The 27953-nt window shown below is 44.4% G+C and overlaps 1 protein-coding gene across 1 annotated transcript; it reads right to left on the bottom strand.

Annotated features, from left to right (window-relative positions):
- LOC310854621 (hexokinase-4-like) lies at positions 1 to 27953 on the bottom strand (the record flags this gene model as incomplete). The annotated part of the gene is made up of 11 exons (XM_083759296.1): positions 27735 to 27953; positions 26596 to 26732; positions 15926 to 16088; positions 12015 to 12163; positions 11653 to 11772; positions 10082 to 10177; positions 8551 to 8650; positions 6272 to 6455; positions 5049 to 5204; positions 3631 to 3870; positions 1 to 199 (listed from the first exon to the last, which is right to left on the bottom strand). The coding sequence occupies exons 2-11, from the start codon at positions 26713 to 26715 to the stop codon at positions 1 to 3; spliced, it is 1527 nt and encodes a 508-aa protein (XP_083615422.1). The 5' UTR covers positions 26716 to 26732; positions 27735 to 27953.

The raw sequence follows: 27953 nt of genomic DNA on the forward strand, positions 1-27953 counted from the left end.
TCATGAGTCTTCATCGTAGTCCTCCTCCTCGTCGTCCTCTCCCTCGCTGTCCTCCAGGAGGCGGGACATGAGGCCGAGGCGCTGCGCCACCGCCGCCACCATGGCGGCTCCCTTCCCGCTGCCGTCCTCCGACACCAGGAAGCCGACGTCGCAGCGGGGCGCCAGCACTCGCACCGCCGACTTCAGCCGTTCGCTGAAACTGCAGGGGAATTAAGGACAAAATAAAGCAATGAGACACAAGAGGTTATCAGGTTATACTGGGTATTTTATAATGGCTGAGAGGCGTAGTGAGACACGCTGCGTAGCGGAGGGTCTCCTACCCAGGGCGTGTAAAGGCAATCAAGTGCTCCCCCTTCCCCCAGTTCAGCTAAAGCTGGGATCAGCTGGGAATGATATATAAAGTGATTGAAGGTGAGGATTATCGTGAGATTTACAACGGTAACAAGCCAATCAGAATGAAGTATTGGGACTAACCGTTTTAGAAGCAGCTTTTTACCATTATGTACCTGTACACACGATGATAACAGTGAAGGAGGGCCTTCGACCTCCATATTCTGACTTAAAGGGATAGTTCAGATTTTTTTAACTTAAGTTGTATGAAATACTTGCCATTAATATAGTGGTTGCAACTGTATTAATTGATTGCCCGATTCCCGTGGTGGGAGTTCTGCTCTGGTTTTGGACTCTGGCAATCAATTAATACAGTTGCAACAACTATATTAATGGCAAGTATTTCATACAGCTTAAGTTAAAAAAATCTGAACTATCCCTTTAAATGAACGGCTCTACTACTTAATCACACAAGATACAAAGCATAAAAAAGTAGCAGATCTACAAGCTTTTAGCGCCGTGTTTCGAGCTTGTGAGATCTGCTACTTTTGCCATGTTCTTCATTTGAATCCTGAAAAGTAACAGTGTTGGGTGTGTGGTACTGTCCGCCTGACAGAGACAATTTCATGTTGTGTTATATTGTAGACAGAACGGTCCAGTAACTCCTGACCTGAGTTAGGGGAGTTCTATCTATGGTTCTCAAAGTGGGGGGAACCGGCCTAGGGTCCATTGGGCCACGCGGGCCATGGCCCAGTCAGTTTAGAGCTTGCCCAGTCTAATTTTTGAAGAGAGGGTGGTCGAAAAACAACAAAAGACAGCCCTTGTGCATGCAAATGTCGCCTTTGTTTTAAATCGTCCCCCATTAGCGTCGGCAAAACCGTTCACACCTATCGGCCGGAGAGTGAGCTTGTAGATCAGCTATTTTCAGCATGCAACCAATATTATAAAATTACTTATACTGGATCTCTTGTCCACTAGTCCCCTATCTAACCATCTAAATTGTCAGTACATTTAGTCTTAGTTTTAGTCATCATAGCCTAGTTTTTATTTAGTTTCCATTTTGTCAGTGAAAAAAAAAGGTAGTCGGACATTTCTCGTCTTAGTTTTAGTCCCGACGAAATTGATGCGGCTTCGACCTTGATTTCACGGTGCTGTGTCATTGTATACATGTATACCAACTAGTCAGAATGGACCAGCTACTCTGGGCTTGATGCCAGCCAGGCAGAGCAGACGACCTAGGGCAGCAGTACAGGCTATGCAGCAGCCAGCCACAGTATACTTCCCCTCAGGCAAGCATTGCTTTTGAATGACAAGATCCAAGGGCAGCGCGCTGCGGAAAAGCTGATCACTCCCCCATGCATGCATGCATGCATGCAGGCAATCAGGTTATGAATCATATGACTGCTGTAGGCCTGTTTACCTGTCTGTCTGCCTGTCTGTCTGACTACCATACACACACGCGCGCGCTGCACATGTATGCACAGCACCCCTCCCTCACACACACACACACGCACACACACACACCTACTAATAATATTTAACCCATTTTGGGGGCGGGAACCCCTTTTGGTGTTAGCATTATGTTATGCTTTAGCTATTGAAAAATAGCAGATCTACAAGCTACGAGTGGCGCGCTACGAGCTTGTAGGTCTGCTATTTTTGAAAAATCGAAGAACGACTGACATAGAAACATAGCTTTTTCAGAAAACTGTCATTTTCAAACATTTTTTGAATCTGATCATGTCAAAATGGGTTAAACACACACAAACACAGGCAACCTCTCTACTACTCTCGACAGCAAAACACCGTGAACCGGCGTGGTTATGGTCACGTCACATGGGGGGAGGGGGAGAGGGAAGAAGAAAATCCTGGATGGACAACATGAAGGAATGGACCGAGTGCAGCTTTCGTCAAACCCTGCAAAACACGGCAGGAGACGGAGAGCACTGGAGAATCCCTGCATGACTGCCAACTGCTGACAGGCAACGGAGCACTTTGCATATTAGAACTGCAGTGCACACACACAGACATACAGTATGTGCACCTATGTACATATCTGTGCACTGCACCTACATGTACGCGCACGCGCACGCACACACACACACACACACACACACACACACACACACACACACACACACACACACACACACACACACACACACACACACACACACACACAATGCAGTGCAGTGAGTGCACACATACCTTCTCTGTCGGGTCGAAACCTCATATCGTCATATTATTATGTCCCAAAATTGTTATTTTTCAGGGTTCAAATTAAAAAATAGCAAAAGTAGCAGATTGACAAGCTAATTCACGAGAAAATAAAATATGGAGATAATGTTTTTGCCTGACAGCAACAATATATAATTTAGAAGTATAGACCCATGCGCCTCAACATGTGTAATAAATAATCAATGTATAATGTTTTGTTACTACCGCAGTAATTCTACATGATCTCTTTGTTATTGTCATTATTGACAATAACATTTCCATTTACAGTTCCACTGGATCCAATGGAGTTATTAATATTGATTAAATTAGTTAAATATTTATAAAACCCACAGACATTCAAATTCACTAACGTGAAAGTGCACTTTCACATTTAAAAAGCTTTTCGAAAATAGCAGACAATTGATTGTTGAAGATGAGGAGCTTGGATCGGCTATTTTTGCTACTTTTGCGCAACGCTCTTGTATGATTGATGAAGTAGGGCATTAATTCACAAAAAAAAAAAACAGAGAAATATTGAGATAAGAGGTTTCTGTCCGACAGCGACTACAAGAGATGAAACAACAGAACATCTTCATTCTTCTTGAAGCTTGATAGACCAGTTCCCAGAGAGAGAGAGAGAGAGAGAGAGAGAGAGAGAGAGAGAGAGAGAGAGAGAGAGAGAGAGAGAGAGAGATTCCATCCACTACCATTGAAATAACATGTTTTTCAGTTGCCTCATATTGATATTCTGTGCGTTCAATTCTTATTTTAAACTTGGTGTCGGTAAAAAGGAACATCACGGGTGCAGCACGGTGACTGCAGGGCATATCATGTTTGTTTTCTCCAAAAATGATGTTTCAGCAAATTCAACATAAACAAGGTGGAACCAGGGGGCGGAACAAGGCAGAACGAGCCTGCTGGTTAGTCAGTCAGGGACCAATCAGAAGGCTGACAGCATGCTGGTTAGTCAGTCAGGGACCAATCAGAAGGCTGACAGCATGCTGGTTAGTCAGTCAGGGACCAATCAGAAGGCTGACAGCATGGAGGATAGTCAGTCAGGGACCAATCAGAAGGCATACTGACTTTGGGTGTTTCCTGAACACGGTCCCGTCCACGCCCACCACCGTCCTCAGGCGCTCCGCGCCGCCGCGGTTCCTGCGGATGCGCTCAGCCACGGTGGCGAGGGCGGCGCCGCAGAGGTAGGCGGAGCGCGTGGACACCGTGTCGCAGACCAACCGGACCAGGCGGCAGTCCACGGGCCCTGCCCCCTGCAGGCCCAACGCCGCCAGGACGTCCCGGGCGCTCTCCAGGCCCCCCTCCTCCCTGAGAGAGAGAGAGAGAGAGAGAGAGAGAGAGAGAGAGACAGACAGACAGCGAGAGAGTCACGTTTATTTCTAAAGCACATTTAAACACATTTAGACCTGAGGACGATAGAAGGTATTTATGCACATGCATAAAGTGAGTGGCAAATCGAGTGGCAAAGTGAGTTTAACGTCGTTTAACATAGTTTAATGCAATCATATTGGACTTTTCTGTTTGGATGTTTTGGCTGTCAAGGCCAGAAAGTAGTTTTTTGGCACTCAGCACTGGCGTTCCCGCATAACTTCCTGGTTTGATGCGCGCATTTTTCTGAAAAACCTATGTTTCTATGTCAGTGGTTCTCAACCTTTTTCATGTCAAGGACCCCCAGAATTATATGTATTTGGCCGTGGATCCCCATCTGAAAATGTAGTTCCAGGGACCCCCCCAGAAGCAAAAACGTTCGCTCTGAAAGAATATATATCCAAAGATTTGCGGCGCATTTCCACGATTAAAAAACAAATAGCAGATCCACAAGCTCGTAGCACGGCACCACAAGCTTGTAGATCTGCTATTTTTCAACAGCTAAATTATAACATAATGCTTAAAACACCAAAAGGGGGTTCCCGTCCAGAATGTGTCAACAACAAGTGCTGTACATTGAGGTAAAACAGCATAATAAGTAAAAGACAGTAAAGAACAGTTAACACAGAAAATGTAAGAAACATGAGAAAACACCAATAAACATACAAAAACATGAGACACGTCACATGGCTGCAATGAAATGAAACACAGTCTGAATGTGTTCAAATGCTAGGGGAGAAGAGGTGTGTTTTAGTCTAGATTTAAAGGAGGGAGGGGGCAGATCTGACTGGAAGTGGGAAGGCTGTTGTTCCATAGTTTTGGGCCAGAGAGAGACAGTGAGACCAAGAGACATTATTATGAGAAAGAAAACAGAAAAACAGAGGCGCGCAACTAAGCAGAATTCAGACGTAGCTCCAAGCCGAACCCCTGTGTACCTAACCTCTATTTGAAGTCAAACGCCACCTAAATCTAAGTCGAACACTGAAAATAGTTTTTGACCATACGCGTGCGCACACTCGCACGCGCGCACACGCACACACACAGTGTGAATGAATGAATGAATGAGTGAATGAATGAACAAGCGGACGAATGAGTGAATGAATGAATGAAAGACCCACTCCTCTATGTCCGAGATAAACTTGGTCTGGAATTCACCCTGCGTCCTCAGTGGCTCCGACACCTGCCCGTCAAACAGAAGTCCCTCCTCCCCGAGCTTCACCAGAACCAATCGGACGACCTCTCCCAGATACATCCCACTGATCATCTTTTCAAACCTAGACAGACAGACAGAAAGACAAATCATTTTAATTTCATGTCCGTGTTGTAATTTAAAAGTCTCCTTCCAAACTTTGGGGTGGTGGGTGAGGATAGATCCGTCTGAGCCACAGGCGCGGAGAACATTATGCCAACACACAGCCATGCATTACACACACATTCTAGAGTGTATTACACATACAGAGAATTATATAAAGTAAGTAAGTAAACAGTGGATCTATGACGTCTTTAGCAGATCATGGACACCATGATGGGAACAGAATGAGCAGGAAGTCAGTCCCTCTGATGCAGTAGTAGACAATCATCATGTCATGGTTATCAATATAGATAAATCTTATGTCACTGAGTCAGGCAGCTGAAGCCATGAATTATCTCTCTCTCTCTCTCTCTCTCTCTCTCTCTCTCTAACTGGTCCAACCAGTCAAGCTGCACCCATTAGACAACATTATTTAATTACCATAAGTTGGAAAGATTTGGGTGACCTTGTTGTTTTCACCTTCAGCATGTCCCTTATGGTTGGCTACAGTGCTAAAAATACATGCTATTTTTGAATAGCCAAAATAATGCTTTTCAGCTCAAATCTAAAATAAATGTGGATAAAAAAAAATCACACCTGTGTGAAGTGAGGGGCGCTCTTATCATTATACATCATCATAGCGCATCTCATCTGAATGTATGCGATTGCCGATTTGCTCGTCTACACATTCGTCTACACCTTCATTGTCAATGGCATTTAATGTTTGTGTTGCCACAAATTCACGTCATATATGGCGGACATTTGACCAAATTTCTCCTTTCATTGTCAATGGCAAATATTGAGACGTGTGGGGCAGGGAAGTGCACACATAGACATCAATACCCGTCTGTAAAACAAATGCCCTTTCCAGACCACGAATGCAGCATTTAATACGGTGAAAGATTTTTTTCCCCCCAAAGTCTCCTGAACTTGAACGCAGTATTTTGCGTTCCATGTCCATGTCGTATATATATATATACACATCGCATCTCCACTAGCTAAAGAATGCTGGGTTGCGCCCCGAACATAGCTGATCTACAAGTGACGTACGTGTGAACCCCGGGGTTCAGGGAGTCCCGGTCCACGGCGACGTCGTACTCCGTCTGGATGTCCTCCAGGCAGCCGTTGTCCCCGAAGCCCCCCCACTCCGTGTTGATGCACATCCTGCCGTCCTCGCCCTCCACGCGCTTCACGTTCCTCATCTCCTCCATGTAGCACGCGTTGGTCCCTGTGCCTGAGAGAGAGAGAGAGACATAGAGACAGAGAGAGAGAGAGAGAGAGAGAGTGGTGTTAACCCATTCTGAACGGGAACCCCTTTTGGTGTTTTAAGCATTACGTTATACTTTAGCTATTGAAAAATAGCAGAGCTACAAGCTCATAGCGCGGCACCGAGTGCCGCGCTACGAGCTTGTAGGTCTGCTATTTCTGAAAGATCTTGGAAATGTGGCGCAAATCTTTGAATGCATATTCTTTAACTCAAATCTTTGCTTCTGAGGGGTCCCTGGAACGACATATTTTCAGATGAGGGGTCGGCGGCCAATTACATATATCTTTGGGGGTCCTTGACATGAAAATGTTTGAGAACCACTGACATAGAAACATAGGGTTTTTCAGAAAACTGTCAGGATTTAGAAGGAATTTGTAGAATCGTCCTCAGGTCTAAATGGGTGTTAAGCAGTGGTCCATGGGTCCCCAGCCAAATTGATAGTTAAGAACCAAATCGACCCTTATGTGACCAAAGAGTCCCCTTTTCCACCAAAAATAACGTTGGTTCCAGAACTGGTTCTTTTTACGATGACTTTAGTTATATCTGCATCTTCCAACCTGAATAGATCTGAGCCAATGGTCTTGTTAATACAATAGAAACGACTGTCTTGTGTTATGGGGAGGGTGGTTGGTCGATCCATCGAAATGCTAGTGGGTCAAAAAAGGTGGCCCGGGGATGTACTTTAACAATCATGGCTGTTGTTCTAGTACAGGGGTGCTCACACTTTTTTGACTTGAGAGCTACTTTCAAAATAACCAGCTCAACAAGATCTATATACCCACCGAAGAAATCATTATACCATTGCTGGAAATAGTTTAAGATATGTAGGTAGATATGTTTGCCGTAGTACTTGACCTAGCCTCGACCTCCTACAGGCGTATGGCTCAACTTATGTATCTTAGATTGCATTTTTATGCAGACTTAGAGTGCAGTTTATGTAGACGTATAGCCTTTTATGTAAACATAGCACTGTATACTGTAGTTTATAGTGCATAGTTTCATTATATACATTTTCCACTGTTAGCTTATGTATGATTCATGATAACTACTTTGCATGTATTTGATGTATTACCATGCTTTTTTATCCGCTGTTCTTGCTTAATGTAAGTCGCTCTGGATAAAGAGCGTCTGCTAAATGCCTAAATTGTAAATTGTATGTAGGCCTACCTGAGAGGGCTTTGACATATAAGACTTTGGAATGGGAAATGAAGAGGGGGGAGAAATGGAATAGGTAGGGTTTATTTTTTTTTGTATTTCATTTGTAATGCTACAGATGTTTGTGCACAGCAACACACCTGAATTCAAGTGGCAGATTCAAAAAAATATTTTTCTTTTCTTTAATTTAAATTAAATGAAATGTCAAGTGATCTATACCTGCACAGCCTTTGTGATCCTACCTTTTGGGACGGGAACCCCTTTTGGTGTTATAAGCATTATTTTATACTTTAGCTATTGGAAAAATAGCAGATCTATACAAGCTCATAGCGCGGCCACGTTTTTTAACTAAAATCTTTGCTTCTGAAACAACATATTTTTTGATTGGGGTCGGTGGCCAATCGATTACATATAATCTTTGGGTATTGAGCACATGAAGTATAGAAACATGAGGTTTTTCAGAAAACTGTCATGATTTGTAGAATCTGATGTCAGGTCTAAATGGGCTAGTAGTATACTATATATAAATGTATGAATCTGGTCTAGTAGTATACTATATATAAATGTATGAATCTGGTCTAGTAGTATACTATATATAAATGTATGAATCTGGTCTAGTAGTATACTATATATAAATGTATGAATCTGGTCTAGTAGTATACTATATATAAATGTATGAATCTGGTCTAGTAGTAATACTATATACAAATGTATGAATCTGGTCTAGTAGTATACTATATATAAATGTATGAATCTGGTCTAGTAGTAATACTATATATAAATGTATGAATCTGGTCTAGTAGTAATACTATATATAAATGTATGAATCTGGTCTAGTAGTAATACTATATATAAATGTATGAATCTGGTCTAGTAGTAATACTATATATAAATGTATGAATCTCACCGATGATCATTCCTATCTCACAGCTCTGGTCTCGGTAACCACAGCTCATCATGGTTCCCACCGTGTCGTTCACCATGGCAATGTTACCGATGTCATAGTCCTGAGAGAGAGAGAGAGAGAGAGAGAGAGAGAGAGAGAGACAATCAGAGAGAGACTTGGACTGTTGCGTTTCTCATGGACCTAACCGTGGATTATACCAGTAATAGTGGAGGAGTTAATTTTAAAGGGCCTTTCAAACGTGAAGCGATATATAACGCGGCTAGTTAATTTTCAACGAGACCTGCGTTTTTGCGCGGAGCACTGTGGAGCAGTCGCGGTGCGACAGCGCAAGCATATATTTACGTGAGCGTGGTTCCCGTGAATTTGTTGCGCACAAGCTCGTTTCGTGCACACGCCCGCGACTCACCAGACCTGGATTCTGTTTAGCTTCTTTTTTTTTTACGCTTGCGTTGTCGCGCCCCCAGTAGGGATGCACTAATGTCTGTATAGCATGGACAGTAGGGATGCACTAATGTCTGTATAGCATGGACAGTAGGGATGCACTAATGTCTGTATAGCATGGACAGTAGGGATGCACTAATGTCTGTATAGCATGGACAGTAGGGATGCACTAATGTCTGTATAGCATGGACAGTAGGGATGCACTAATGTCTGTATAGCATGGACAGTAGGGATGCACTAATGTCTGTATAGCATGGACAGTAGGGATGCACTAATGTCTGTATAGCATGGACAGTAGGGATGCACTAATGTCTGTATAGCATGGACAGTAGGGATGCACTAATGTATATATAGCATGGATAGTATATATACAGCTTCATACATAATGTTAGGGTCAAGGCCAAGTTTATTTGCGTGTCCCAATTTAGGCTACCGGTATTCATGTTACAGCAGGTAAAAAAACCCCTCTAAAAACGGGACTAACACGTTAGGCTGGATGTGTAAATATGTTGTCTCTTTTTTTATTCCTTCCTTCCCAACACCCACTCTCTGCCAATGTTTTATCATGTTTAGACAGTACTACCTCCACGCACCCCTAGGGGTCCTCGTATCCCCATTTGAGAAGCCCTGCTGCTCTGCATTACAATGTGACATTCAGTCAAATATTGTCATATAGGCTACTAATAATCTGACATGACTATTATTAGCATTTGATTGATTGATTGATTGATTGAAATGTGGTCCTTTGAGTGTAAAGTTTAAACGGAGTGCTACAAGTTAGCAGAGACTGTAATTAAAATCAAATCAATGATAAATACTTTCAAACAATTACCAATGCACCAGACCGGTTCTCAACCTTTTAAATGTCAAGGACACCCCCAGTTTGATATGAATTAGGCCACAGACATTGGCCATAATTGTCCCATTTGATAAAAAAACTAAAACAAAGCATCTGTTTCCTTGGCACAAAAAGAAGGCTTCAGAAGGCATTTGTAGACTCCGCGTTGCAGGTCTTGCAGCTTAACCCAGTTCATTCCACATAACTCACTCCGTCAGTAGGAATAACCTGAGCCGAGCCTAATAAACTCACTCCTCTCCTGAGGATGGCCTCGCGGAGCAGTCTGACCACGTCCTCTCCCTCCACGCCTGAACAGTTGAAACCTTTGGTCCAGCGAATCAGGACGCTCTGTGGAGTGGAGAGAGAGGACAGAGGGTACATGTGAGTTTACAAAAAGACGTTGAATCAACCCATTCTGACCTGAGATCAGATTCTAAAAATGTCAGTCAGTCAGTCGATTTTTCAAAAATAGCAGACCTACAAGCTCGTAGCGCGCCACTCGGTGGCGCGCTATGAGCTTGTAGATCTGCTAATTTTTAATAGCTAAAGCATAACATAGTGCTAACACCAAAAGGGCTTCCAGGTATATAGGATGGTGCCAAACGCCCGAAGGATTTTATAATCTTATAAAATCACACGTGTGAAGTGGCCTTTTACGACGACGTGTATGATGATGAAGTCACGGGAGAATAAAAAGTTCTGTAAAAAAAAGAAAAAAAAAGACAATAGACTGGCCTGCCAAATGACATCACGGTCATGTGGCACCCTCATATACGTCATAGCAAATGTATTTTGCCATTGACTTGGCCTATAACGTTTATAGGCCTACGGGATAAATAATTCCCGTAAAAAAATCCATAGACCTGGCTGCCACATGACGTCACAGACACACAAAGCCATGCGTTGGTGTGACTAGCGCCGCTCGAAAAGATATTTTCGCTACTTTTGCACGAGAATGTGGCAGTCAGTGGCACGGTAAATATGGCATTAAACACATGCATTCCCCGTTTATTGAATATAACATAATACGATATGATGATAGGATATGATTTGTTTTCGTCTCCGTCGGCTGGAGACCGGGTCCAAAACTGTTACATTTCAGGATTCAAATTCAATAATAGCAAAAGTAGCAGATCGACAAGCACGGATGGCTTGCAGATCTGCCACTGTTGATGCTTTTGTGTGATGCTGTAGTGTGGTGTGATGCTGTAGTGTGGTGTGATGCTGTAGTGTGGTGTGATGCTGTAGTGTGGTGTGATGCTGTAGTGTGGTGTGATGCTGTAGTGTGGTGTGATGCTGTAGTGTGATGCTGTAGTGTGGTGTGATGCTGTAGTGTGATGCTGTAGTGTGGTGTGATGCTGTAGTGTGGTGTGATGCTGTAGTGTGGTGTGATGCTGTAGTGTGGTGTGATGCTGTAGTGTGATGCTGTAGTGTGATGCTGTAGTGTGGTGTGATGCTGTAGTGTGATGCTGTAGTGTGGTGTGATGCTGTAGTGTGATGCTGTAGTGTGGTGTGATGCTGTAGTGTGGTGTGATGCTGTAGTGTGGTGTGATGCTGTAGTGTGGTGTGATGCTGTAGTGTGGTGTGATGCTGTAGTGTGGTGTGATGGAATCAGATCTGCCACTGTTGATGCTTTTGTGTGATGCTGTAGTGTGGTGTGATGCTGTAGTGTGGTGGGATGGAATCATTTACCAAAAATCACAAAAAGTTAGAATATGGAGAAGAGGTTTCTGCCCGACGACAGCAACAATATATTTGCGTGAGAATATGTGAGTGTGTGGAGACAGACAGAGAGAGAGAGAGAGAGAGAGAGAGAGACAGACCTTGTCGATGTCCTTCTGTTCACAGGGGAAAGAGAAGGTGAATCCAAGAGGAAGAGTTTGTGCCTTCAGTTCCAGGGACTCCAGAAACTCCGCCAGACAAGATGCTATGTGATCAAACAGCTGCACGCACACACACACACACACACAGATATGATTATATATACTGTAGATATATTCATGTGAATTTCATAGTCTGTAAATCACACACACACACACACACACACACACACACACACACACACACACACACACACACACACACACACACACACACACACACACACACACACACACACACACACACACACACACACACACACACACACACACACACACACACACACACACACACACACACACACCTGTTCTCCGGGCCCCAGCATGATCTCCTGTGGGATGGCACATATCTTGCTGTCCATCTTCACCACTCTCTGAAGGTCCTCCACCACGCGCACGTGAAGCACCCTGAAGTTAGTTCCACCCAGGTCCAACGCCAGGAAGTCTCCTTTCTCTGGAAACAGTCAATCAATCAATATTACATGATAAATAACAGGTTATGGTCCATATGGAGGTTCAACCAGTGTCGATTTCGTCGACTACCTTTTTTCACTGATAGAAACTACATAAAAACTAAATAAAACTAAATATACTGTCAATTTCGTCAACAAATAAATACTAGACTACAATGTTAGGAAGGGACTAGTGGACAAGAGATCCAGTACAAGTCATTTTACACTTGGTTGCATGCTGAAAATAGCAGATCTACAAGCTCACGACGTGTTGTGAGCTTGTAGATCGGCTATGTAGTGTGTAAAATCAACTGTAGATTTAGTAGACTAAAATCGTATGATATTTAGTCGACTAAAACTAGACTAGCATTCCAGGTGACTAAAATATGACTAAACCAAATGAAAACTATTCAGAAGACTAATGACTAAAACAAGATTTGAAAATTTCTGCCAAGAACAACACTGTGAAACACACTTCCAGGTTGGAGCAGACCATGGGGTAACCTGACGCTGCCAGATGAGGGCGGTATTGGGTAACCATGTTTCCCAACACAGCAATCATCTGGGATCTCCCAGGCAGTTGAGCTGACAAAAATCCGTTCCGTACCGGACAAATCAGCGTGAGCTAAGGGCGGGATATGTGCGAAACCGGACGTGAAGCTATATAGACACGTCAATATGATTGGTTGTGTTTGCACGCCCACACGGTGATAGACAGACGGTCCCATCCAATCATCTACCAAGTATCTTGAAAAAAAGGAACAGCCCCGTCATCAAATTTGCTTCCGTGATCCCAGATCCCAATAAGCTGTGAAACAAATTTGTGTAGCAAGCTTCTTGGATCTGGCAGCGTCAGGTTAACCATGGGGATGATTGATGATCAAATGAGGGGGAAGGGGGGGGGGGGGATTATATCTCCCCAAGAAATGCACTGTGTCGCCTGGGCCATGGCTCAGCGGTCCAGGCACCCCCCCCCCCCCATCTCTCTCCCCATTTCCTGTCAGCCTACTGTCTGTCCCTCCATATTTCTTTTATATAAAATAAAGGCGAAAGCCACAAAAAAACATTTGAAAAAAAAACATGTCACGTGATGCAGTGGCAAAATAAGTCCACACATAACACAGTAAATTGAAAATGAGGCAAAGATCTCTATACAACAACAAAGATAAAGGTGTATGACCCTGCGGAACCATTGCCCACCACTCCTGAATGAAGTGTCTGGTGCTGGGACTCTGGTGCAACGCACAGGTCCTCGCTTTGGTGAGAGCAGGAGTGGACCTGGTGAGACGTAGGAGGGGCCCGGACAGGAGACAACCCACAGAGCCTAGTCCCTCCATGTGCCAGAAGTGTACCTCCAAGCCCTGGCAGAGTAGTTCTGGAGTAGTTCCAACGGATTGTGTGCCCCTGGTTTTTCCCTAATGGGACTGATTGAGGGTAGCTACTGGGACGTAAGTCGGGACTTGATCACTCCCGGCTGGGTCGCCTGAGTGAGGGGTATGATGTTGCGAGACCCGAAACCCCGTTGACCTCAGGATACATCACTGAGGATACGTCCCAGGTGCATCCATGCGATGTTTTTTTGTGATATGAAGTGTGAGGGAGTTATCAATCAGTCAGTCATGTCTGCAGCGTGTGGATAATATGTGAGGGTCTGTGTGAGGGTTGTATAAAACGGTGCAACACAAAACAGATGGAAAGGCGTAAAGCCCCAAGCCCCCAGAATGGCTGGCCAACATTGAAACCGTGAGACCTAGTGGTCAGAGCTGGGACTTCAGGTGGGCCCCTGCATTAAACAGGAGGAAACCCTGACCACATTTTGGTTGGCAAATGCGGATATTGTTACCATCACACAGTAACAGACAGGTTCTACTGGGGATTGAACCCAAGACCTTCTGATGACGTGATATAACCACTACACCACAGAACCTGTTTGTAGCCTGCATGGGTTGCCTGCATGGCCTCTCCGGCTGCCTTCAAGCACACCCTTTCTCCGATTGCAAACCCGAATTCATTGGGATGCCCTTATGTGTAGGTAAAAAGAAAAAAGGTTGTTTTTAATCATTCTTTTCTTCAGTTCTCACTAATATAATCTGCTTTCGTCTATGAACAGGATTCAAAGGACGTATTCTACACTCCCAATGTGACGGTGAGTACATATACACATGCAGTAGGCAGTATACAGTACAGTATGTGTTTTATGTTGTCAGTGGCGGCGGCGAGTACCAAAGTACTTACAATGCTTGAGTACTTACGTACAGTTCTATGTGCTGTACTTATGTACAAAATCATGGCATTTTACTTGACAAAACACTGACAAGAATGTGGCATTGAAAATGGGAACATACTAATGTTACCATTCATTTATGAATCAAAATTACGTTTCTTTTTGCCTTTTAGGCTTTGTAAGCAAATATTGCACATGGAAGGGCAGATATACAAGCTCACAACATGCCACATATATGACTCGTTGTGAGCTTGTAGATTGGCTACTTTCACTGTTTTGTTTTTATTAATTTTTTTAAGTTGTGGACCTGTAAGAATGGAAAATATTCTGACGATTAGGCAAAAATAATTTTGATTATGTCAAATAATTATGATTATGTCATAATTGTAGAGCAGACGTAGAATATGCACATCGACAGGCTGGGTGCTGGGCTAAATAAACTTCAGTAGGTATTGGATGGAGCCCGCACACCACAGGTATAAGAAAGACGTTCTTTATTGAAATACTTCATAATTGTAGTCATATACCCTTGTGGATGACATCATTGGACTCAGTAGTCTGTGTCCTTCAATGATGCTGACCTCTTAGAAATCACCTGCTACAACTTAGCAACCATCTATTTCACCGCATCAACATCCTAGTAACCACCTGTTAGAAGGACAGTTTTTCCACCCAATCCGATTGTCTGCAAAAACGTAGATACTAGATACCCATTAAGACCTGAGGCCTTCTAAATCAGTAGTTCTCACACGTTCTGCTATTTTTAATAGCCAACGCTAAACTCTGAAATGAAATGGATGCTTTCCCGGTTTTTACCCATTGGTCCTGGGTCCAATCCCCCAGTGGAATCACATTTGTAGATAGTCGTCTATATATAATAATATAGCCCACAAGGGGATGGTCCACAACATATTTTTAACATGAGCATCTCCCTAAAATGTGTCTTGGTGGTACACCCACATTAACAGAGTAAGACAATGTGAACTCCACAGAGACACGTTCAATCCCTGCAGAGACATCAGCGCTAACCACTGAACCCGTGTTGTTTTTGTGTCAGTTTGAGTCATAGTCTCTTGAATAGTTTACATTTAGTCTTAGTCACATTTTAGTCACCTGGAATGTTTCAGTGTTAGTCTAGTTTTAGTCGACTAAATCTAGTTGATTTAGTTGACTAAAATGTGTTTTGGCGGGCCTTGATGCCGTCGTAATGACAGATTTTACACTTGCTGAAAATAGCAGATCTACAAGCTCACAATGCGTCACGCTGCGACGCGTTGTGAGCTTGTAGATCTGCTATTTGCAGCATGAAACTAATTGTAAAATGACTTTTACTGGATCTCTTGTCCACCAGTCCCTTCCTAAGATTTTAGTCAACTTTTTATTTGTTGACGAAATTGTCAATATATTTAGTCTTAGTTTTAGTCATCATAGCTTAGTTTTCATTTAGCTTCCATTTAGTTTTCGTCAGTGAAAAAAGGTTAGTCGACGAACATCTTTCGTTTTGCGGCACTGCGTGCCGTGTGTACGGTGTACGCTATACCTGTCCCGTCAGGCGTGGCTCTCACGAAGGTGGGCAGCATCTTGACGGCAGCGCGGCTGTGCGTGTGTTTACCCAGACCCCTCAGCATCTCTCTCCTCAAACGCACCGACACCTCCTTCAGCTTCTCCTCGGACAGGCGGAACGGCTGCAAATAGTCCTCCACCTGGAGAGAGGGAGGGAGAGGGAGAGAGAGAGAGAGGGAGAGAGAGAGAAGGGCATGAAGAAAGAGAGGGGAAGTATGTTAAAATAAACACATACAACGGTCTCGAGTCTTCTTGTTGTGAACGAGAGGTGAATTTGTGTTTGATGAGGCAGCAGTCGGCAATTCAAACACGAAATGTTTGGTCAAACCATGTGACTCCCATTGGAATTGCATTGTGGCAGCCATTAACCACAGACAGAGCACATTGGTTTGATATGTGTGAATGAGAGTGACTTGGAAAGTGTGCGTGGTCAGAGTAAAAGTGACATGTGCACCGCCACCCTCATCAACAGTTTTGGGCATTGGGCAAGCAATTAGATTCTGACCCCTGTCAGCCACTAGATGGCGGTAACGTCAACTTGTTCTGAAAGAGGCATGATGAGGCGAGTGTGTGCCAGACTGTGAAATCTTCCGTAGGAAGTGGTATTGTTTGGCTGTTGAGACATTTCAACACGTATTGCACCCTGGAGACTGTAGATACAATGTTGCGCTGTAGATGGACCGTTTTCCTGTTTCCTAATGGGGAGGGGGTTTGTCCAAACAAAACTACATTTTAAAGCATCGGCAAACGGCAGTGGTTCTCAACCTGTGGTTCGGGACCCTCAGGGGGGGGTGAACAACACACTATATGCTATAAAAACTGGTCAAGCATTGGCCAACTTGTCAAGTAATATAAGAAAGGAGACAAAGATTGTGATAATACCCAATCTACAAGCTACGCGAGGCCTTGTGAGCTTGCAGATCAGCTACTTTCACAATATCTGTGGAACTAAAAGTCAAACGTCAAAAAGTCAAACTAAATGTTCACTCGTACAATTCCAAGTGCTTATCAGTGCGGGGGGGGGGGGGGGGGGTCCCCAGTTCAAATATCCTCACTTGAATGATTATTTTGGGGGGTCCCCAGTTCAAATAGGATTGTTTTGGGGGGGTCCCCAGTTCAAATATGATAACTTTGGGGGGTCCCCACTTCAAATATGATTATATTTGGGGGGCTTTGCACTTCAAATATGATTATCTTTGGGGGGTCCCCAGTTCAAATAATGATGATAATGTATGATAATGTTCTGGGGCCGCGGCCTGAAAATGTTGAGAACCACTGATTAAAGGGATCATATCATGTCCTATGAGAATGATTATTTTTATCAGAAATATAAATCCTGTTGGTTAAAATGTCTACACTCTACACACACTTTATACTATATTATTATTACTATTTAATACTCCACTTACAACTTTTATTATCTACTTGGCCAGCATCTCAGGCAATGCCATTTCACTGCACATACTTGCATGAGCATGTGACAAATAAAACCTCTTTAGCATTTAACATTTTTCTGAAAAACCTATGTTTCTATGTCAGTGGTGCTCAACCTTTTTCGTGTCAAGGACCCCCAGAATGATCTCTATTGGGCCACGGACCCCCATCTCAAAATATGCAGTTCCAGGGACCCCCCAGAAGCAAATATCTTCGTTAAAAATGTTCGCTCTGAAATATATATTCAATGATTTGCTCCACATTTTAACGATAAAAAAAAAATAGCAGACATACAAGCTCGACCTACAAGCTCGTAGCACGCCACCGACTGGCGCGCTATGAGCTTGTAGATCTGCTATTTTTCAATAGCTAAACTATAACATGTTTAAAACACCAAAAGGGGTTCCCGCCCAAAATGGGTTAATCTAAAAGAATCTTGAGACAAGTTTCAGCATAGCACAGTTTTGCAATAACCAGTTTGTTCAGACTGTATTCTGACTATGTAAAAACAAAACAGTGCATCGTATAAAGCGTGGGTGCTTTCGTTTCAGGATTGTGGTACAAATTATGGCACAACTTTCTTCTAACAACAAAATGGAATATAAAATATATGTTAAAGCGAGCTAATTGTTAAAGCGAGCCCGTCTGCTCGGGGGATGAATAGAATCTTGACTGTGTGATCAAAATTCGCGACATGGGGGAGCCCCCACCCAGGCTGTGACATGGGGGACCCCCCACTCAGGCTGTGACATGGGGGACCCCCCACTCAGGCTGTGACATGGGGGACCCCCCACTCAGGCTGTGACATGGGGGACCCCCCCCCCCACCCAGGCTGTGACATGGGGGACCCCCCCCACCCAGGCTGTGACATGGGGGACCCCCCCCACCCAGGCTGTGACATGGGGGACCCCCCACCCAGGCTGTGACATGGGGGACCCCCCACCCAGGCTGTGACATGGGGGACCCCCCAACCAGGCTGTGACATGGGGGACCCCCACCCAGGCTGTGACATGGGGGACCCCCACCCAGGCTGTGACATGGGGGACCCCCACCCAGGCTGTGACATGGGGGACCCCCACCCAGGCTGTGACATGGGGACCCCCCACCCAGGCTGTGACATGGGGACCCCCCACCCAGGCTGTGACATGGGGGACCCCCACCCAGGCTGTGACATGGGGGACCCCCACCCAGGCTGTGACATGGGGGACCCCCACCCAGGCTGTGACATGGGGGACCCCCCCCCAGGCTGTGACATGGGGGACCCCCCCCACCCAGACTGTGACATGGGGGACCCCCCCCCCCACCCAGGCTGTGACATGGGGGACCCCCCCCCCCACCCAGGCGTGACATGGGGGACCCCCCCCCCCCCACACCCAGGCTGTGACATGGGGGACCCCCCCCCCCCCACCCAGGCTGTGTCATGGGGGACCCCCCCCCCCCCACCCAGGCTGTGACATGGGGGACCCCCACCCAGGCTGTGACATGGGGGACCCCCACCCAGGCTGTGACATGGGGACCCCCCACCCAGGCTGTGACATGGGGGACCCCCACCCAGGCTGTGACATGGGGGACCCCCACCCAGGCTGTGACATGGGGGACCCCCACCCAGGCTGTGACATGGGGGACCCCCCCCCCAGGCTGTGACATGGGGGACCCCCCCCACCCAGACTGTGACATGGGGGACCCCCCCCCCACCCAGGCTGTGACATGGGGGACCCCCCCCCCACCCAGGCTGTGACATGGGGGACCCCCCCCCCCACACCCAGGCTGTGACATGGGGGACCCCCCCCCCCCCACCCAGGCTGTGACATGGGGGACCACCCCCCCCACCCAGGCTGTGACATGGGGGACCCCCCCCCCCCCACCCAGGCTGTGACATGGGGGAACCCCTTTTGGTGTTAGCATTATGTTATGCTTTAGCTATTGACAAATAGCAGATCAGAAAACTGTCAGGATGTAGAAGACATTTTTAGAATCTGATATTACATTTTTTTTCCCCAAAAGATGAATATTGTGAAAATAGAAATAGAAAATAAACTACAAGCTCACAACCAACAAAGTATAGTTTGTTGGTTACTTTTGACATGTCTACACTCTACACACACTTTATACTATATTATTATTACTATTTAATACTCCACTTACAACTTTTATTATCTACTTGGCCAGCATCTCAGGCAATGCCATTTCACTGTAGCCTCGATAGCCAGGCTTTCATTTCGTCTGCGCGAAAGATGAAAGCCTGGAAAAAGCCGTGGGCTGAACAAGTCTAAAAGTGGGAGTCAACCCTTCCGGGTGGGCGTCGCTCTAAATGATGTGACGTAGCGCTGCACTAGGGGGGAGAGGAGGGGCCGGGGGTGACGGACAGATCGATGAGATCCAATCAGGGTGCGCGCATTTCTGAGGCGCGACCCGCCCCTCTAGACGAGAAATGTCTCGCTCTGGGTCAGGCTAATTTCACTGCACATACTTGCATGAGCATGTGACAAATAAAACCTCTTTAGCATTTAACATTTTTCTGAAAAACCTATGTTTCTATGTCAGTGGTGCTCAACCTTTTTCGTGTCAAGGACCCCCAGAATGATCTCTATTGGGCCACGGACCCCCATCTCAAAATATGCAGTTCCAGGGACCCCCCAGAAGCAAATATCTTCGTTAAAAATGTTCGCTCTGAAATATATATTCAATGATTTGCTCCACATTTTAACGATAAAAAAAAAATAGCAGACATACAAGCTCGACCTACAAGCTCGTAGCACGCCACCGACTGGCGCGCTATGAGCTTGTAGATCTGCTATTTTTCAATAGCTAAACTATAACATGTTTAAAACACCAAAAGGGGTTCCCGCCCAAAATGGGTTAATCTAAAAGAATCTTGAGACAAGTTTCAGCATAGCACAGTTTTGCAATAACCAGTTTGTTCAGACTGTATTCTGACTATGTAAAAACAAAACAGTGCATCGTATAAAGCGTGGGTGCTTTCGTTTCAGGATTGTGGTACAAATTATGGCACAACTTTCTTCTAACAACAAAATGGAATATAAAATATATGTTAAAGCGAGCTAATTGTTAAAGCGAGCCCGTCTGCTCGGGGGATGAATAGAATCTTGACTGTGTGATCAAAATTCGCGACATGGGGGAGCCCCCACCCAGGCTGTGACATGGGGGACCCCCCACTCAGGCTGTGACATGGGGGACCCCCCACTCAGGCTGTGACATGGGGGACCCCCCACTCAGGCTGTGACATGGGGGACCCCCCCCCCACCCAGGCTGTGACATGGGGGACCCCCCCCACCCAGGCTGTGACATGGGGGACCCCCCCCACCCAGGCTGTGACATGGGGGACCCCCACCCAGGCTGTGACATGGGGGACCCCCACCCAGGCTGTGACATGGGGGACCCCCCACCCAGGCTGTGACATGGGGGACCCCCCACCCAGGCTGTGACATGGGGACCCCCCACCCAGGCTGTGACATGGGGGACCCCCACCCAGGCTGTGACATGGGGGACCCCCCCCAGGCTGTGACATGGGGGACCCCCCCCACCCAGACTGTGACATGGGGGACCCCCCCCCCCACCCAGGCTGTGACATGGGGGACCCCCCCCCCCCCCACACCCAGGCTGTGACATGGGGGACCCCCCCCCCCACCCAGGCTGTGACATGGGGGACCCCCCCCCCCCACCCAGGCTGTGACATGGGGGACCCCCCCCCACCCAGGCTGTGACATGGGGGACCCCCCCCCCCCCCCCCCACCCAGGCTGTGACATGGGGGAACCCCTTTTGGAGTTAGCATTATGTTATGCTTTAGCTATTGACAAATAGCAGATCAGAAAACTGTCAGGATGTAGAAGACATTTTTAGAATCTGATATTACATTTTTTTTCCCCAAAAGATGAATATTGTGAAAATAGAAATAGAAAATAAACTACAAGCTCACAACCAACAAAGTATAGTTTGTTGGTTACTTTTGACATAGTAATGGTTTTATTATAGAGGGTAATGCGCATGCATAAAGTGAGTGGCAAATCGAGTGGCAAAGTGATCGTGGCAAAGTGAGATTAACGTTTAACGTTGTTTAATGCAAGATAGGACTTTTCTGTTTGGATGTATTTGGCTGTCAAGGGCAGGCCAGAAAGCAGTTTTTTTGACACAGTAGGCATTCCAGGTATGATGATGTCACGCGCAAAACACATTTCCTTCATTTTATAAGTACGAAAAAGGTCTTAAATTGACACTTTAGAAATGTGCCTGTATACACATATATACTGTCACTTATATTAACGCATTTGGGCGGGATCACCTTTTGGTGTTTTAAGTGTAATGTTATACTTTAGCTATTGAAAAATAGCAGATCTACAAGCTCATAGCATGCCACTGAGTGGCGCGCTACGAGCTTGTAGGTCTGCTATTTTTGAAAAGTCGTGAAAATGTGGAGCACATCTTTGAATATATATTTCAGAGCGAACATTTTTAACTAAAATATTGGATTCTAGGGGGTGCTTGGAAATACATATTTTGAGATGGGGGTCCGTGGCCCAATAGAGATAATTCTGGGGGTCCTTGACATGAAAAATCTTGAGCACCGCTGACATAGAAACATAGGTTTTTCAGATTTTTTGTAGGATTTAGAAGCCTTTTTTTTTATCGACCTCAGTCCAAAATGGATTAATAACACCATCCAACAAATCCAGTGTGGTAACAGTGGATTTGTTATAAAGAAGAAATACCGGTACATACGCATGTTAAATGTATATATCCGCCGTTCTGGCATTTATCTTTCCATTCCCACAGAAAAACATGGCATATTTTGGACAAAGTTCGAAAGGCGATTAATCATGATGAATCAATTAAACTGTGATTAATCCGATTAAAATGTGTAATCTAGGACTGAAAAAGGCATCACTTCAATCAGAGATCTTTTCGACGAAGGCGTTTTTAATGTCTTTTGACCAGATACAGTTGAAATTTGATATCCCCCGCTCTCACTTTTTACGATTTTTGCCGCTTCGTAATTTTGTAACATCATCTATTACGGATTTCCCATCACAACCACCAGACTCCCTTTTAGACTCAATTCTAAAGCTCAATCCACACTCTAAAGGGGTAATTGGGCTTGTATACTCCTTATTAAACTCATTTGACCTGGAAGCACTTACCTCATTAAATAATCAATGGGAGGGAGACTCTGGGACACAAATTTCTGATGATGTTTGGAAGGAAGCGCTGGATAGGACACACTCCTATTCAATCTGTCTAAGGCATACTATTATTCAGTTTAAGGTTACACATCGCCTCCACTGGTCCAAAGTAAAACTATCTAAGTTCGTTCCTACCATGGATCCTATATGTGATCGTTGCAATCAAGATCAAGCTACCCTTGCACATGCTTTTTGGTTTTGTCCAAAGCTAAGTACATTTTGGCAATCAATATTTAAAACATTTTCAGATGTATTAGAAGTGCCCATAGAACCCTCTGCCACTATTGCAGTGTTTGGAGTTATTTCCCAAGATCTACATCTTAGCCGGCAAAACAAGAATATGATAGCCTTTGCATCTCTTTTGGCTAGGCGGCTAATACTATTTAAATGGAAGGAGAAAATACCACGAACTTTTAAATCTTGGGTTAATGATGTTTTACATCATCTGACATTGGAGAAGATTCGCTACTCCACAAGAGGGTACGCCGGTGCTTTAAAATGTTACACCATTTGGCAACCTTTTTTGACACACATTGAGAGGATGAACGCGGATGACATCAACAATCCTTAACTTATTACACTGACCCTACTGTAATTGTTTTTACTTTTATATATATATATTTATTTTATTATTATTATTATTTGTTTGTGTCCAATATTTGATTAATGTCCATTATGTCTATTATGTATATTTGTATGTGCCTTTTCATATGGTACAAGATACCAGGGTTGTGGCTCTTTCAGAGCAGGAACACTGGGGGAGGGGGGGGGGGATTTCGAAAAATGTTGTATGCTATTTTCATATGTGAAAATTAATAAAGAAACTTTGATAAAAATAAATAAAAAAAAGTGTAATCTACACAGTTCTTTTCCACAGACATCGTCTCGTCTTGGTTCTCCTTGTCTGTCTGTATATCTTTGTTTGTTCCGTCAACGATCCGTCTTATACATTTCTTTTCTCGCCGACACATTTCCTCTCCTCTTCTCTCACCGCGCGACTCTATCCACCAGCCTCTTTGTGATTTTAATTTATTGTGCACAAAGATTTTCTCTCAATTCTGAAAGAATTCCATCTCTCTCACTAAATGGTAAATAAACGGTGCATGTATATATAGCGCCTTTATCCAAGGCGCTTTACATAGACTGTGCATTACATTCACCCACTACATTCACACACACACATGCAGAAACCATGCAAGGCACCAACCAGCCCATCAGGAGCAATTGGGGGTTCAGAGTCTTTGCTCAAGGACACTTCGACACTAACTCTGGGGGGAGCCCACAGGGTTCGAACTGGCAACCTTGCGGTTACCATCCCGCCACTCTACCGCTGCCCCACCGCCGCCCCTACACTGTCTCTATGCCTGTCCATGCTCTCCTCCTTCACAATCTCTACTGTAGCAGGTACAGTATCTCTCTCTCTATAACTGTTGAAAGTTGACAGAGCAGTATTTCAATGTTTTGCATCCATGTGGTGTAAAACCTGCACGATAAATAGCAGCAATTAAAAAAAGAAATGTAAATGAAGGTTTAGTTGCTCTGTTCATATGTACAGTTTGTCTATGTACACCGACTACCACGGTCATTTGGTTTAACTCATTCTGAACGGGAACCCCATTTGGTGTTTTGAGCATTATGTTATACTTTAGGTATTGAAAAATAGCAGATCTACAAGCTCATAGCGCGGCACTCGGTGCCGCGCTACGAGCTTGTAGATCTGCTATTTGTGAAAAATCGTGAAAATGCGGCGCAGATCTTTGAATATATATTCTTTCCGAGTTTTTAACTCAAATCTTTGCTTCTGGGGGGGAACAACATATTTCCAGATGGTGGTCGGTGGCCCACTACAATTTCTGGGGTACTTGACATGAAATATTGAGCATAAACATAGGTATTTCAGAAAACTGTCAGGATTTAGAAGTCAGGTCTAAATGGGTTAAGCAGTGTAGGGATACACACAATGAATTTAATCCTCTCTCTCTCTATCGTACAGTATAGTATACAGTATCTTGTCTTGTCTCAGCATGCTGGTTCTCAGCAGAGAGGGGGGGTGGGGGGGGGGGGGTGACCAGCATGCCTCAGTCATGACTGCAGCAGGCTTTTCTTAAAGAGACATGTCATCCTTTCTGGGTTTATTTGACAAAATAAAAATTCAACATTTCCGTGTTGTACACGTAATAGAAGTAAAGGCACCTATTCTATTTGCTTTTTTTTTATTACCCCTAAACCAATGTCTCAAGGTGAATTTATCCAATCTGTCTGACTTTGAAAAATATCCCAACACCTAATACCAAAATGAAGATAGCCTAAGAAATGTATAGAAAATTGCCCAAAAATATTTCTTTGAGAAAAAATATTTTTTTTTATTATCTAAAACAAAATTCTAAAATCATCTCGGAAAAAAATCAACATTTCCAGAATAAGATTTCCCACTATTGATCCCCCTGGCCTAAACATGAGGAATTTGCTCAAATGTGTAACAATAAAATCACAACCATGATCAGAGCTGACAGTGACACCACTGATGACCCCTGCAGGCCACCTTAGGAATGGCAGGCAACAATGACTCACTAGCTAGCATGTCAAACTCAGAACAGAACTTAGCAGCAATGGAGCTAGGAGTATATATAGATGGGCTGACAGTCGCAACACGTGAACACGTCACAATAACTTGATTTTTGTTGTGAAGAGGAACAGAAGGAGGGGGCCTATTATAGACCCCTTGAGGGGGTTCAAGGGGGTCCAATTGGACCCTTGTGGCTGTAACTCCAAAAGTGTACAACAACAGGTCTATTTGGTTCCATTTGTCCACTGAGTCCCTGAGTTCAATTAACATACAAAATAAAGGCGAAAGCCACAAAACATATCTTACATAGAAATGCAGTGGTTATATTATACATATTAGAGAGCGGTCTGTCATATAATTTCCAGTCCAACTGGAATAGATCCAGGTCATGTGGTGAACTGGGACATCTGGGAGTAGGCTACCCCACACCTCAGGGTCGGACGAAACCAGCTCCATTGTCTTCATGGTCAGTTGGCTGGACTGGTCACAGCCTTCAGCACTGGGAGTCGTCTTCATACAAAAAGTAGATATTCCTGTAGTTTCACTTACAAAATGATCCACTTAACCCCCCCAATACAGTGATTGGTCTGGGGGAGAACCTCCAGTGGGTCTGACTTGACCTGGCCTCCTCCCCTTTCCCCCCGCTCTATACTACACCAAGTATATATTTGCCACATTGTGAGATTGTAGATCGGCCATTTTTGGGCCCAATGTTGGCTCCAGAACAGGGACGTCATAAGGGTTCATGTGGTTAAAAGATATCGTCTGTCGGTTGGAAATCTAATATGTTCCAAAACTGTTACTATTCAGCATTCAAATGAAAAAGTATGGTCAAGTTGGGGGGGGGGGGGGGGGGGGGGGGGGCGTTCATTTACGAACGAAAAACACAAAAAGTTCAAATTTGGCAGAGGTTTCTGCCGACAGCAACGCAATATAAAGCTCTAGCTAGGACTAGATCAACCACCTTTAGACCTGAGGACAATGCTACAAATGTCTTCTAAATCATGACAGTTTTCTGAAAAACATATCTTTCTATGTGAATGGTTCTCAAACGTTTTCAGGTATAGGACCCCCACAAATATGTGTAATTGGCCGCCTCAAATATGTGTAATCTCAAAGATTTGAGTTAAAAACACGCTGAAAGAATATATATATATATATATATTCAAAGATTTGCGCCACATTTTCACGATTTTTCAAAAATAGCAGACCTATACAAGCTTGTAGCGCAGAACTCTGAGCTTGTAGATCTGCTATTTTCCAATAGCTAAAGTATAACATAATGCTTGAAACACCAAAAAGGGGTTCCCCGCCCCGAGAATAGGTTGACCACCTTTGACTGGTTTTTCTGCAAGTCTTGGACCACCCCACGGGGCAGCAGACCACCCCACAGGGCAGCAGAAAGATGATGTTCGGAAGAGGCAGGACCAGTGCATGGGGGGACTCACCTTGCTGAGGGTGTCAGGTGGGATGCCATCCAGCAGGCCAGGGATGTCACATCCTGCCCCCAGTTTGGGTGTCTTGCAGCAGGCATGGTTGGTCTGAACATTGGCCTCCATGGAGTTCATCTGGAATAGAATAATATCTGGTCTCCCAAGATTAAATAAATTAGTCATTACAAGCAAGAAGCAGAATGTACAGTGTTTCTTTTATGTTTGTCTAAAATAACACATGCTGACCCGGCTGCTTGTCATGTAAGGATATTTGTCATGTAAGGACACACCGTTTAGGGCAGTGCTTCTCAAAGTGGGGTTCCGGGGACCCACACATATTTTTAGAACATTTCAACAACACAAATTCGGATGGTGCAGATGCATATTAATTTTATTTTTATTTTTTTTTGGGGGGGGGGGGGGTCCTTCACATGAAAAGGTTTGAGAATCACTGGTCTAAACTAAATATAAGACAGGTTGACCAGCTGATTTGCACTGTAGCCTACAACCCGTTTTAACTTAGAGATAATAAAAAGACAATAGAAAAGTAAGACTTTTTAAATCTACTATAAATAGCATGTTTTGGATAATGTCACAGATAAGGATTCTGTCATAATTTGTACAGATAAGAAAAAGATAATCATAATAAAAAAAGACACTATAGAAAAGAAAGGAAAATAATATTTGAATCGAGTATACTATACTACGCTATTATAATAGCGTAGTAGGCTATTTTGGATATCATTTGACTGATAGATATCCTGCCTATGTGGCAACATTGGCATGAGACTATAAAACCTGTGACAGTGTAGTTATCGTGTGTCTTGGTAGGTATGAATTCGTCTTTAGTTTACCGCCTTTATAATAAACTTATACCCTACACTACACACAAAACCGGTAGGTAGAACGTTACCTCAGAGAAAGAATTAACAGCTCGCCATAAATATACCATACAGTTGTCAGTTTGTCACTCATCCGTAGCCGTAGCACTAACTAACTATACGTGTGTCACACACGACGTACGCTTCAAATAGGCTATGAAGCAAGGGATGAAATGTCATTCTGGAACTTTAAATTCAACTAATTCAACATGCTACAATAACGTGAGGACAAATTAAAGCCCCGCATTTACACAACAGGTGTTAAAAACTTACCTTAATGTTTCACCGTTCACGTCTTGAGGGCGAGATCGATCTTGACTGACTTACTGACTGGAGAGTGGAATCAACTTCCTTAAAATACTGTAAGTGGCAGGGTAACAATGGCAGAGTTTCGGGACGGACAGTGCCAACACCCACATTACTGAACACAGGAGGAGGATGTGTGCTGCTGTTCATTGCCAAATTATTCGGATGTTACTCGACACTGGCTGT

This window comes from Protomyctophum parallelum (genome assembly GCF_964188405.1).
Source record: "Protomyctophum parallelum genome assembly, chromosome: 1".
NCBI classification, from domain to species: Eukaryota; Metazoa; Chordata; class Actinopteri; order Myctophiformes; family Myctophidae; genus Protomyctophum; species Protomyctophum parallelum.